Source organism: Procambarus clarkii, chromosome 21 (assembly GCF_040958095.1).
Source record: "Procambarus clarkii isolate CNS0578487 chromosome 21, FALCON_Pclarkii_2.0, whole genome shotgun sequence".
In the NCBI taxonomy this organism is placed as follows: Eukaryota; Metazoa; Arthropoda; class Malacostraca; order Decapoda; family Cambaridae; genus Procambarus; species Procambarus clarkii.
The window spans coordinates 27,552,584-27,565,967 of NC_091170.1; the positions used below are offsets into that span (position 1 = coordinate 27,552,584).

Below are 13,384 nucleotides of genomic sequence, written 5' to 3' on the forward strand. Positions count from 1 at the left end.
GAGTTTCAGCTCTGTCCTTCGGCCTCTCAGTCAAGTGAAGAACGGTTACCGGAGCTCGCTGGCCTCTGTCATATCTTCCTTATTAGATGTTTATGAATAGTGCATGCTATACTTAACTTGTTTCTTGCTAGTCCATTCCATTTGCTCTCTCTCTCTCTCTCTCTCTCTCTCTCTCTCTCTCTCTCTCTCTCTCTCTCTCTCTCCCTTTCTCGATACTGTAGTCTCTTTGTTCTCCATCTTCTGTTTGGTTTCCTCCCAGCGAACAACTTTGAGTAAGGTGCAATCCAAGTAATATTGTTTTATTAATCTTCGTTTCACAAATGTTTGTCTGCATAATGTTATCCATATTGTTATACGAACTTGAAACTGTTAAGTGCGTTTGTATAGATAAAATAAAGCGAATTATCGTGTACTTGCGAATCCTCAGATGAGTCGACTGATGATATGGTGAAGCCAGCCCTAAAGACTGAACACTGTCATGTATATCTGTAAGGTTTGCTAAAGTGTGAGGATAATGTGGTTGAGTAAAAAAAAGTTATCTAAAGTCTTTGGAAAAAAACTCTTTAAAAGGTTTTCTAAAGTCTGTGTATAGAGCCATTCAAATGCCTGAAGGTTCCACAAGCACCTGAGTGTCATTATCTAAAACAACGCCTTATCTTGATTCTCTATTTTAAAGCTAATGGAAAATCATAAAATAAAACCACTCGACGACAATCTTCCAAATTGGGCCGCGTCAATCTATCACTGGTAAAAGTTGAGGGCGGTTTTTGTGTTGATTAATGGAAGGGTCTTTGATGTGTTCATGAGGGAGGCGTGTGTTAGTGGGCCCAGGTGGAGGCTTGGTGCTTGTGTTGGCTTTTGTGGTTGTGATGCTGGCAGTGGTGGTGCTTGTGTTGGCAGTTGTGGTGGTGTTGGCAATGGTGGTTATGGCAGTGATGGTGCTGGCAGTGGTGGAGGTGGGCAAGAGGGTCATAGTGGCCCTACTGTGCAAGAGGGTTATAGTGGCAAGGGGGTGCTTATAAAGCGGTTCCTGCCAAGACTGATGGTATACACTCGTAGTGTTGCTCTTGCTTACAGAGTTGCCACTGCTAATATTTGTGTTGCATGTGCTACTGTGGATAGTGGCGGGGCTCTTTGTCTTAGTGTTGCGATTGTAGGTTGCTGCTGGTGTTGTTGCTGCTGGTGTTGTTGTTGCTGATGCTGTTTTTGTTGGTGTTGCTGATGCTGTTGTTGCTGCTGAATGTTGCTGCAGATGTTGCTGTTCATGTTGCTGCTGATCCTATTGTTATTAGAATGGATAAAACAAGGGATAAACATAGAAAGCAAAGAATCGTCCTAATCAAAATAAATCTGACTGGAGAAATATAGTGAGCGGGGTACTGCAAGGTTCTTTTTTTGGGGCCAACCTTTTTTGTCAAATACATCAATGACATAGATGGGAATATTACAAACCACATCCACAAATTTGTAGATGACCCTAAGATTAATGGTAATGGCAGTGAAAATGGTATTTGAGGACTTAATAAGAGATCTACATGAACTCCACAAGTGGTTGGAAGATTGGCAGATGCTTTTTAATATCGAAAACATTGCATGCAATGAAGACCTTGTATGCGGGGTATAAGAAAGCTCATCACAACTATCATATCACAACATTACCTTGCACGAGATGACGGAAAAGAACCCTGGTGACAGAATCCACACCCTTTGTGCTACCCTTTCAAAGTCAGAGTTCTGAGAGTTTCACATCAAATAGGAGCTACAATAAAACAAAACAAAAAGTCAACCAAATCTAAGGAATAGCCAGACGTAACTTTAATGTCATGGAAAACAAGATAGTTATTCCACTGTATAAATCCCCGGTGACCTCACCACTTGGATTATTGTGTCCAAGGTTAGAGATCTCATCGTCTGAGAGACATGATTGCTTTTAAGAAAGTAGTAGCCAACACAACTCTAATTGTTAGAAAGACGTTTAATAACATACACAATCAGAGAATTAGTCATAATTTACTATCGTGCTGTATATCTAAGTGAATGTAAAGTTAATATAAATGACTCAAAATCGTATATGTAGACTCTCCAGAAGAGCTACTGCTTGTCTGGGTGTATTCCACAGAGTTAAGGTATTTCATACCCGTCTTTCTCCTCGCATTTAGCTCCTCATCAAATCCCTCCTACAAGAACTACCAAACAAGAGGTGCGATATATGCCTATGAAAGGTGTTCCGTTTGCACGAACACACAATGTTTGCTGCTCGTGCTACCCGAAATAAACAAAATTACAGATCCCATTTTGGGAAGAGGCTGGGGACCAAACCGAACCTTCACTTTAATAATTCTAAAACCTTGTGAATGTGCGGCTGGGGACACAATGACATTCAACACAAATACAGAATACCTGCATTATTACAGCTAGCTACAGAGCATATGTGCAGTGCTACCTTGCAAACCTTGAAGTAATTTTTTACTTAAAAAATCATGTTTTAGCTAATGACGCGAAAAAAATAAGTAATATTAATATTTATAATAAGAACCTATATAATAGTTGCACTCATTAAGATAATATTAGTAGTAATAAGTACAGTAGCATGAGAACAACTCATGATCACAACCTATAATTAATATTATATATATATATATACTAATATTAAGAGTATATATATACTATTATTATTAACATATTATTATTATTATTATTATTATTATTAATATAATTATTATTATTAATATAATTATTGTTATTTTTTTATTATTATTAAGAGATCATAAGAATAATAGGGATTTAGAACCCTAAAACGCTTAAGAATAAAGGTTACTTCACTGACACCGGAAGCTTCCCCAGGCGACCAGACCGTCTGGGATCACACACACACACACACACACACACGCCGCACACATACACGCTTCACTGAACAGAAAATATAGGAGAGGATCAGGGGGGATAGAGGGGGGTTGTGTGGGTGTGGGGCGGAGGAAAAAGAGGGAAAGAGAGGTTGAGAAAGAGGGGGCAATGGATTATTTTAGTGGTAGTGGGCAAAGACGATGAAAACGTGTAAGTAGAGGCAATTCGATATTTGGGATATAGAGTGAGCAGGCGGGGAGGTGGAGGGAGAGAGAGGAGTGGTGGAGGGGGATGTATGGTGGAGGAGAGAGAGTGTAGGGGAGGGGGTAGGTAGGATGGTGGAGGCAGAATGGTGCACATTTGAGGTGGCAATATCCTGTCCTCTGAGACCCTTGTGACACCAGGTAAAACGACCAATAACGGACAAAGTGGTTAACTTGACTTCTAGACCCGTTATCTGGCAATACTGTTCGGCGCTGCTTATCTGCCACCCTTTCTGGCTATACTGTTGACTCGCCCCGTAGAGTGTGGCCTAAATGTTGACGTCTTTTTGGTTCATAGACGAATGAAATGATATATTTATATAGAAAACAATACTTTAGATTATTTTAATAATAATTAATAGTAATAATAATGATGATGATAATAATAATAGGAAAAGTAATAAGAAGAAATGGAAGGAATAATAATAATAGCGAGCAAGAATATCTAAATTACAAAAATAATATTTATAAACTATATAAACAAGAAGAAAGACTCGCTGGAAATTCTTCACACACTGACACCTACTGCCTGAACCTTCATGTTATTGTAATACCACGCAACAGGTGGCTGGGAGGAGGCGTGGGAGGAGGCGTGGAGGGAGGGGGAGCATGGGAGTGACGGGGTGGGAAGGTGGGAGGGAAGCAATATAGAGAGAGCGAGAGAAGGAGGGAGAGAGAGAGAGAAAGAGAGAGAAGGGGGAGGGAGAGAGAGAGAGAGAGAGAGAGAGAGAGAGAGAGAGAGAGAGAGAGAGAGAGAGAGAGAGAGAGAGAGAGAGAGAGAGAGAGAGAGAGGAAGAGAGAAAGAGAGAGAGAGAGAGAGGAAGAGAGAGAGAGAGAGAGAGAGAGAGAGAGAGAGAGAGAGAGAGAGAGAGAGAGAGAGAGAGAGAGAGAGAGAGAGAGAGAGTGAAGGAGGAAATATACTTCTATACACAGCACGGATGAAGCGCAGGAGAGCATAAACAGCACCACGCTAAAGGTGACCACCTGCTCGCTGATCAATCACGTCTTTTACTAGTTAATGGAACACGGGAGAGACAAGAGCCACATGGTGTATCTGGAGCCACATGGTGTGTCTTGAGCCATATGGTGTGTCTGGAGTCACATGGTGTGTCTGGAGCCAAACACTGCAGAGGATACTGGTGTCTAATTGTTTCAAGGACGCTCGCCCATTTCCTACATACTTTACCTGTTACCAATTAAAAAAAGAGATTGATCAACGATGATGACCAAACCACACATCATAAGATGAAGAAACGACGACGTTTCGGTCCGTCCTGGACCATTATCAAGTCGTATGATCACATATGACTTGATAATGGTCCAGGACAGACCGAAACGTCGTCGTTTCTTCATCTGCAGGTGTGTGGTTTGGTCATCACATCATCTGCCACGTTATTGTGACTCATTGTCTGGATCAATATTTCACACCGAGAAGTATATACAGTGAGGTGTACCCAGCTGCCTCGGTACACCTCATGAAAGTGTATTAAAGAAAATTCTCATTGTTTATAATGATTGAATGCACTAATGGTTAATGCCCTCTGGTCGAGGTATCTGTTGGCTATTACTGTGATCTACTTGTGTGTGTAGAAATGATAGGATCTTTTATAAGACCATGGCTTTCCTATATTGTCAGGCTCCTTGAAGATGTTATCTGTCCTGTACAGACACGGTGACAGCATCTCTGGCAAAGCTCTTCTTGATATCATTTACTTTTTGTGTCGTGTTTTATGATGCCTCATCTAAGGAAGACAGCCCTCTCGGTGCTGTCCAGAGGTGTGATAAGGCACCTAAATTGTGGTGTGATTTACGTGCCTTTTTCAGACATGAGGATCACCGAAAGAAAACCTCCAGCATGAGAAATATTAAGAACTTTGAAGCGAGCGTAATGATGAGGTGAATGACTGGTTTCAAAGAAAGTTGGTTCTTTATTATATGATAGAGCAGACTTAACTGAACTGTTTTTGGCCTTTTAATATATAATGTGTTAGGGCTTAATGGCAGTATAGATAAGTATTTAAATCATACAAGCTTCCACACATTATAGAGTTCACACACACACACAGTTCTTGTAAATCTCCCATACAATGACAATAGAGCTGCTGTTGAGTATAAGTAGAACCCTCACACAATGATAACAAAGGCCTTTACAGCACTAGTTACTGAAGCATCAGCACAGTGCCATTAGAGGCCTCTCGCTGCATAATGAGAGCTTTCCACACACGACAGCACAGATCCTCCCTCACATCAAAACCTACCAGTTTTTATTCCCATCCACAGCGACGACTTGGCAGATTAAAAAATATCTGGACGTTGAAGCGGCACGACGAGCGACACGTCAAGCCATCCAAGTCTTCCGATACCAAAAGGTCCTCGACCTCGGAAGACAATGAAGGCGTTTTCTCCCGGGAGCGATGATTCGGCGCAACGCTCTAGATGAACCCGGTGCTTCTTTCTTTCGTCCTCCTGGTCGATAGTCTCTGGAGGATCCAATGCCGCCAAAAGGTGGAGGTGAAGACCCAAGAGCCCATCAGTGGTGCAGCTAATCAACCGAGAAGGCTTAATTAGCCAAGAACGGGAAGGAGAATCAGGGAAGCCCGGCTGGTCTCTTAAAACTAATATTCGCTTCACTTTGCACTTGGCTCTCCTGGTTACCCTCGAAACTTTCTCGAGAAGTGATCACCTCACTACTTATACTTTAAGCTTTCTGCTCAAAATGTTTAACTTACCTACTTTAAGTGCAGATAATGGAGAAGGGAACCAAAACACATATATAAGTCGCTGGTTATGAAAAAAGTATAATATATTATACTTGTATTTGCAAAATGCCGTTTTTTACTATATGAGAAATATTTACAAATATGCATGACGAACTTATATAAAAATTGACCTAAATTAAAGCAACAATAAGTATCAACAATTAAGGAAAGAATAATAAGATCCAGGAATTCAAAAAGAGTGAAATTAAAAATTATTACACACAAATAGACAAATTAAAATCACAAAGTCTAAAAAACTTGAAATAAAACTTCAATGTTTATCAATATTATTTATAATAACTATAATTTAGAAACATTGCATTATAAAGGCCGCTCACAAATTGAAGACAGCAATATGAAAATATCTCGCAAATCGAACGATGTAATATAAAAATATCTCACAATTCGAACGAAGCAATATAAAATCCTCTCACTGGATGCAGAGAAACAAAAGTACTTCCACATTTACTGCTGAAAATCGACCACTCGTGCACCCTTAATGTCGTCTCCAGCGACCCAGAAGGTTCTCTTGAGTGTTCAGGTGAGTGAAAAAAACAGGAATTAGAGAATCGCGTCTGTTTGTTAATAAGATGGTTAAGGCTCGCTAGAGTCTTGGATGGCTCTTTACTGGCTTCGTGTGCGGGTGCTTGCGTGTGCGTGTTTACCTAATTGTATTCGCCTATTTCTGCCTTCAGGATCGAGCTTTAACTTTTGGACCCCGACTTTATAGCCTCAGGTTGTCTAATGAAAATCCCCCCCACCCCCTCCCTGGCCTTTTTTCTCGTCATACCATGTTGGTGGCTCATTATGGTAGAGAGGTTTTACACGAGTCCACATTTAATCAGACATCTCGGAAAGTAAAACATGATAATTTCTTAGTATTTTGGTTGCGTTGACATTTGTGTTTTCAGTTGTGGGTAAAACATTTTTTAAAAGCTGCTTCGTCAACTCATCCTGTGGGCGTCCCCCGTGACCGTGTTCGTAAATCTGCTAAGTAGTTTTTATTAAAATGCTTTATTTTCTGAAATAAAAAGTTAGTATAATTATACTTTAAATGTATTGTTAGGCCTATGAAAGGTTTCGGTAGATGTCTTGTTTTATTTGGAATTATTTGTATTAACAGTACTTGATAGGATACCCGATGGTGTCCAGGTTCTTCCCAACTCACCTTTCCCCCAAACAAACCCTTCCTGTCTCTCTTCACACCCATCCCGTCTCCCTCCCATCACTGTAACTATCTTCAATTGCACACTGTACACATCTTCACACCTTTTCCACCTCACCTTTATTCAGACTCCCAATCTCCATCAAAACATTTCTCTCTGCATCAACACCCACAGACACACTCTTTATATTCCCCCCCCCCACACTCTTTTCTGTATTCCCATCACTGTAACTATTGTTAGTATACAGTATCTCTGTCACTGGAACCAAAATGTTGCGCCAGAATGCACATCTGCCATCTGAACTAAAAAAAAACTTATTTATTATTAACTTATGTACATTGGCATTTATGCAGCTTCCTTGCACTTGCGAACCTGAGGTGAATAATGGAGATATCCTCATGAACACCAGAGAAAAAGTGATTGCAAAGCTTCAAGTACCCCATTTTGGCGGGTTTTAAGGGTATAATGAGTTTACATCTAGTAATCTAGTATGTAATCAATACCCAGTTAAAAATATTAACAAATCATAAAGTCTACGGACTTTGGACACCACATTTAACATCCTCGCACTTCATGAAAGGGGTGCATGGACATCTGACCTCCATCCTTGGACAGACATTCCGTTTCATACATTACAGATTTAGAAAGGAATGACGCGAACATTAAAAGTGAGTGTTGGTTCTCAACTAAATGTAAAAACAAATAATTGTAAATGGAATAAAAAGACTTAGCCAAACCAAGGCATATGTAATAAACATATACATATGCCTTGTGTCCATACATATACATACAATAATATTAGAATAATCACGTTTAGGATGGCCCCAGTTTGGAGGAGCACAGCTTGAGGATGGGTCGACCAGGAGCAGCAGTGGTGAGAGGTGAAGGGGAGATCACATCAAGATCTTGCTGGGAATGTTTTCCAGGTTATATTACGTCTATCATTGTTACGGAAGTTGCGGTATGCGAAGAATCTATCCAAAAGCTTCCTCATGCGGAAAGATACATTTGTTCGGTACACGCCAGAGCACTGAGCGTGAAGTCGTGATGATGAAAAAAAAACGACCTTAGGAATTTCATTTTGGAAAAGCTCACAATGGGATTTCTTGAAGCTTGTAATATCTTGAGTTGCAGAACTAGCGGGTGTAAGTGTAGATGTGTGCTAAGCTAGAGATATCTTGGACTCCGGTTTGTCAGTGTGTGTACTCACCTAGTTGTGCTTGCGAGGGTTGAGCTCTGGCTCTTTGGTCCCGCCTCTCACCTGTCAATCAATTGATGTACAGGTTCCTGAGCATATTAGGTTCTATCATATCTACACTTGAAAAAGATACCACTATTTGTGTGTGATAGAAAACTAAGTTACAGCTTCTCGGTGTAATTAAGTACTCTCAGTTCCAGTATTTTTCTTCTTGCATACTCAAGGACTTCCTCGATTTTCTTAGTACTTTAACAGTGAGGACTTTTAGCCTGGGCTCCATATTCAAATGTAAGTTTCACACACGTTGTGTATATTTTTCTGAAGGCCTTATCAAGGTACCTGAAGCTCCTTGAACATTTACTATACTTAGTGCAGTGGTTATTTTACTGATGTGATGACCAAACCAAACACTAAAAATGAGGTGATGACAACGTTTCGGTCCGTCCTGGACTATTATCAAGTCGCTTGTGATGGGAGCGAGGGAGGCATTTCACTGATGTTTCTTAAGTGTGAGGCTTATAATGATGTTTGCGGCGGTTGATTTCCAGCTCCTGTGCCCGCTTAACCTTTGACCGACAAACGTTCCAGAGATGCATCATACCCACACTATCTCATAAGAGGTGGTGAGAAGCATGGACCCCTCTTGCTCTACTCTTCCAATTATGTATTGAGCTAGCCTCAACTACCTCCACTCTCAGCTCTTTTTATTTGATCACAACTCTTTCACAGAAGAAGTGCTTCATACACCCATTCGGCTCATTAGAGCTTCAGTTTAGTCCATTTTGCTTCCAAGACTTTCTACGAGTCGTTATATTGTGGTATTTCTTTTTTCTCTCTATCCTCCAGCGAGGTCAGGTCTAGTTCACTCCTATGTTCTTCGTAGCTGAGACCTCATAGTTCAGGAACCGTTCTTGTAACAAACCTTAAAATGTGTGCGTGCTGTCGACTAATAGTAATTGCAGAGTTTCAGTTCTTGTATCACGGTTTTCAACCTTCATTAAATTGCTATTCAAGTTTAAGAGCATCCTGCGTTTAGCCTCATGTACTTTTGAATCCATGTATGGAGTCTGCCTCCACCACTCCACTCTCCATGTATGGAGTCTGCCTCCACCACTCCACTCTCCATGTATGGAGTCTGCCTCCACTAACACACAATTCCTCTTCACAAACAGCAACTGTGCTCACTACCACATGCGCATTTCGCGCACTGCTCACAGTCAATTTCCGCTTCCTTGTTACGAAAATCGATAGACGATGGAGAGTAGAGAGTGAGAGTGAGTGAGAGAGAGAGAGAGAGAGAGGTAGGGGTAGACAGTGTTCTGCTTCAGATGTGTCCGTAACTCTGCTCCACATTAACGGGGGTACACAGCGTCCCTCATTATGGAAAAAAAGCGGCTCAGTTTATGGCCAATGGGCAGGGAAAAAGGCCGATCACACTCCCTATCTCGGGAAGGTGGGAAGGGGGAAGGGGAGGGAGGGGAAATTATGGTGGTGCGAGGAAGAGTGGAAAATTGAGTAGTGGTAATGGGGGTTGTTCTGTGGGGGGTGGTGGTGGGGGTGATGTGGAGCCCCATCTCCTCGCCCATAACACCCCTCTCCTTCCTCGTCCATTAGCTCCCCCCCCCCTCCTGCCTGAGGGACTACTGAAGCCATCACTGCTAAACTTTGTGCAACAACTCTTGTCCCTCCCTCACTCCCCTTCCATGACCCTTCCCAATCCCCCTTACATGAATTTCCCCCTACGCTCCCCTTCCCCCTGAATGACCCTCCCCCTCCCCGCGAGTGACCCTCCATCACTCATTTTCTCCATTCTTCATCCTGTGTCCTCTGATCATTTTCATCCTCTTGTCTCTCATTATATTTTTACATGTTAGCAGTCACTCCACCTTCTCTATCCCCACCCTTGCACCAGCTCCACCTCGTCTATCTGCGTCCCGCTACCCCACCACCCTCATCGTCCGTGCATTTTCGCTCTCCCCTTCAATCTCTCACCCCCTTCCCCTCCTCCCAGTCTCCCTCACCCCCCTCTCTCCCTCACTCCTCTCCCCCTCACAATCTACGACCAAATACCCCAGCATCGCGGCGCACTTTCCACAAGCGACTCAGAATCTCGAAGTTTGTCGTGTTGTGACTCTGGTGAGACGGTTGCCAGTCTTGTGAATCACTTGAGGGTTGGCAGCTCTGTATATCACAAGTGCAGGGGTTGGCAGCCTTGCGAACAACATGGAGGGAGGACTGGCAGCCTTCTGTTGACAAAGATTATAGAAGCAGCCCGATTACAATTTCAGTGACAACATTATATAACATCAATAATAATCAATAACATTCTAATAATTATAATAATCACATTAGTTATTAATAAACGATAATCTGACAATGGCAAAGTAAAAACAGATAATTATCATACAAATAGCGATCAAATAATGGGATATCATTCCAGGGCGACACCCTGCACCCCGCCAGCACTTTGTGTACCTCCTGCCTGCACAGGGACACGTCGGCATCAGTAACGGCAGCACCAGCAACAGGAGTAACGGCAAAATCAAAAGTAACGATAGCATTAGCAGCACCAACAACAGTAGAACCGGCAGCAGCATCAACAGTAGCAGCACCAACAACAGTAGAAACGGCAGCAGCATCAACAGTAGCAGGACCAACAACATTAGAAACGGCAGCAGCATCAACAGTAGCAGCATCAACAACAGTAGAAACGGCAGCACCAGCAGCAACAACAGCTGCATAAACAGCAACAGAAGGTGCTGCAGCTGCCGACGTCCCGTTTATATTCCCCGATGGTAAAGTAGTTTGAGCGACGCCATTAATGACGTGCACAATGTGAAAAAAACACGTTCGCAGCGCTGCTGACCAACTGAGCCTTAACGCCTCCTGGTATAAGGGTGAGAGTTGCCCTCCAGCTTGGAACAGCATCTATCATCCTTATTTTCTTATGCCATATGGGTACAAATTTATGATGGCCAATTTACATATAGAAAAGGTTGGCATTTTTCTGTTCATGGGGTATAAACACACAATAGAAATAAATTGTAAATAATGGGAAAAATAGAGCCTTTTTAACTCTTATTTTCCCGTAACGTTAAGGTGAAAATGGCAGGAAATAGAATTCGCATAATAGGATTAGTAACAAAGCAAAACCATTATATACTCTATTCACTCTTATCTGAGAGGTAAAACTTGCTTGTGCAGTCCCTCCGACCTTTTAACTATTACCTTTTAACTCTTTTATTCCTTTGGTTTATAGGAAATAAGGACGAAAATTCGGTGAGACTCATTTAAGCTGAAGAAACATGAGAGCGACATTTTAACCACTATTCACTGACGACTTAAAAAACAAAATTCATAAATGCAACTTGACACGTTCTCACTACAACTGACTATTCTCATTCGTATTGTTTGATGACTTAAAGGCGAAACCAATGTGAATTAAATACAGTAGAATTATGACAGAAATATGAAGTTAACAATCGTATACCTAATATTAACAAGAAAAACATGAGCTTCGACTTCTTAAGGAACTAAGAACACCCAAATATCAAGCATATTCTTAAACGATGTTGTCTAGAAGACAGCACTGCAAGAGGGGCATTCAATTCTTAATATCGCCATCAATCCTAAGAAGAATAATCATTCAAAAGTAAGAATATCATCACCTATGGACAAAACCGTTGCGTTTAAGCATCGCCAACTCATTCTCATGTGACAATTGTGGCGACACTTCAAAAGGAGACAAATAAACACGAACTGAGGAACAATACCACCTTCATCCTCTGCTGAAATAAGGCTGAAAATTCCTTGCGGGTCGTTGTGAGTGACGCCTCCCCCCCACACCACCACCACCAAGCTAACGACCCCGACACTCTCCTGTACACCCCAACAGTTCAAGCACTATTTACCGCCTTGTTTATGTTGGTTTACGAGGCCCTCAGGCCGTTCGTTGCGGCACCGCCTCGCCATGCTCATTCTCATCCAAGTTTTGTAATTTAATCAGGTCGGTTTGGCTTGGCCACATTGGTAATGAATGCTCCAGTCTACGGAGTCTCTGGGGGTTATAGAGGCTCCGGGGTTATGGAGGCACTGGAATTATGGAGTCTCTGGGGTTAAGGAAGCATTGGAATTATGGAGACTCTGGGGTTATGGTGAGGTCGCTATAACGGCATGGTTAAGGGATGGAAATATCGAACAAGAACTCTACAAGTAATAAATAACACCAGAGAGCACGTGTGTCATCAGGAAGAGGATACATGTGTCATCAGGGAGAGGATACACGTGTCATCATGAAGATGACATTAATTGTCAAGTCATTACGAGGATCTATTTGAGTCCCTGTGGCCCTCTGTTAAGTAGAAGGAAGCTTGAAGGATAACGAGAGGGCGTTTCGAGGGCAAGTTAAGCAGAAGTTAACGAGATTTTGATGGAGTACCTGAGCATTACCTGCTGATTACCTCCAGCCGTCCCTAGGGGCTACTTCCCTGGATGTACGGAGCAAGAAGCCAGCGTGTGTCATGTCTCTAGGGGAGATGTGGCGTGAGTCATGTCTGTAGGGGGAGGTGTGGAGTGAGTCATGTCTGTAGGGGGAGGTGTGGAGTCAGCCACACCTGTCACGAGATCAAGGAATGCTAGTAAGCCAGAGTCAAGTCAGTTGGCTCGGGTCATGTAACATGATAAGGACTTTACCTGAACTATAAAGTCATATAAGCAGATCAGGGTATTAGCAGATGTCAACATATTTGGGTTATACCAGAGGTCGGTGTCACATTATTAGGTTTGAGTGGTATTAACCAGGTCGCCCGCTAGTACTTGAGCCCTAGTGTAGAGATATAAGGACTATAGGTAGGCGTGCCCTTAAGAACATATGAATAACTGAAACTGCAGAGGGGCCTATTGGTCCATACGAGGCAGCTCCTATTGGTCTATTTTACCTCCACCCACACTCATATACAGATGTCTAATCGACGCGAGAACCAAAACAGCGATGCGACGTCTATTGCGTAACTCGATAATTTGTCAAGAATCAACATGTTTCCAAACTATAATCTTCCTAGGTCTTTTCTGAATCTAAACATCTGCAATTTATATCTATTGTTTCGAGTTTTTTTGAGTTGATGTTTTAGGGTTGGAACCAAGGCTGTTGATTTA

The 13,384-nt window shown here is 42.1% G+C and overlaps 1 protein-coding gene across 1 annotated transcript; it reads right to left on the reverse strand.

Annotated features, from left to right (window-relative positions):
- Positions 1-733: 733 nt before the first annotated feature.
- On the reverse strand, positions 734-11,158 carry LOC138367222 (uncharacterized). The gene is made up of 2 exons (XM_069328628.1): positions 10,706-11,158; positions 734-1,279 (listed from the first exon to the last, which is right to left on the reverse strand). Exons 1-2 carry the CDS (start codon positions 11,156-11,158, stop codon positions 734-736), a joined length of 999 nt encoding a protein of 332 aa, XP_069184729.1.
- Positions 11,159-13,384: the final 2,226 nt, after the last annotated feature.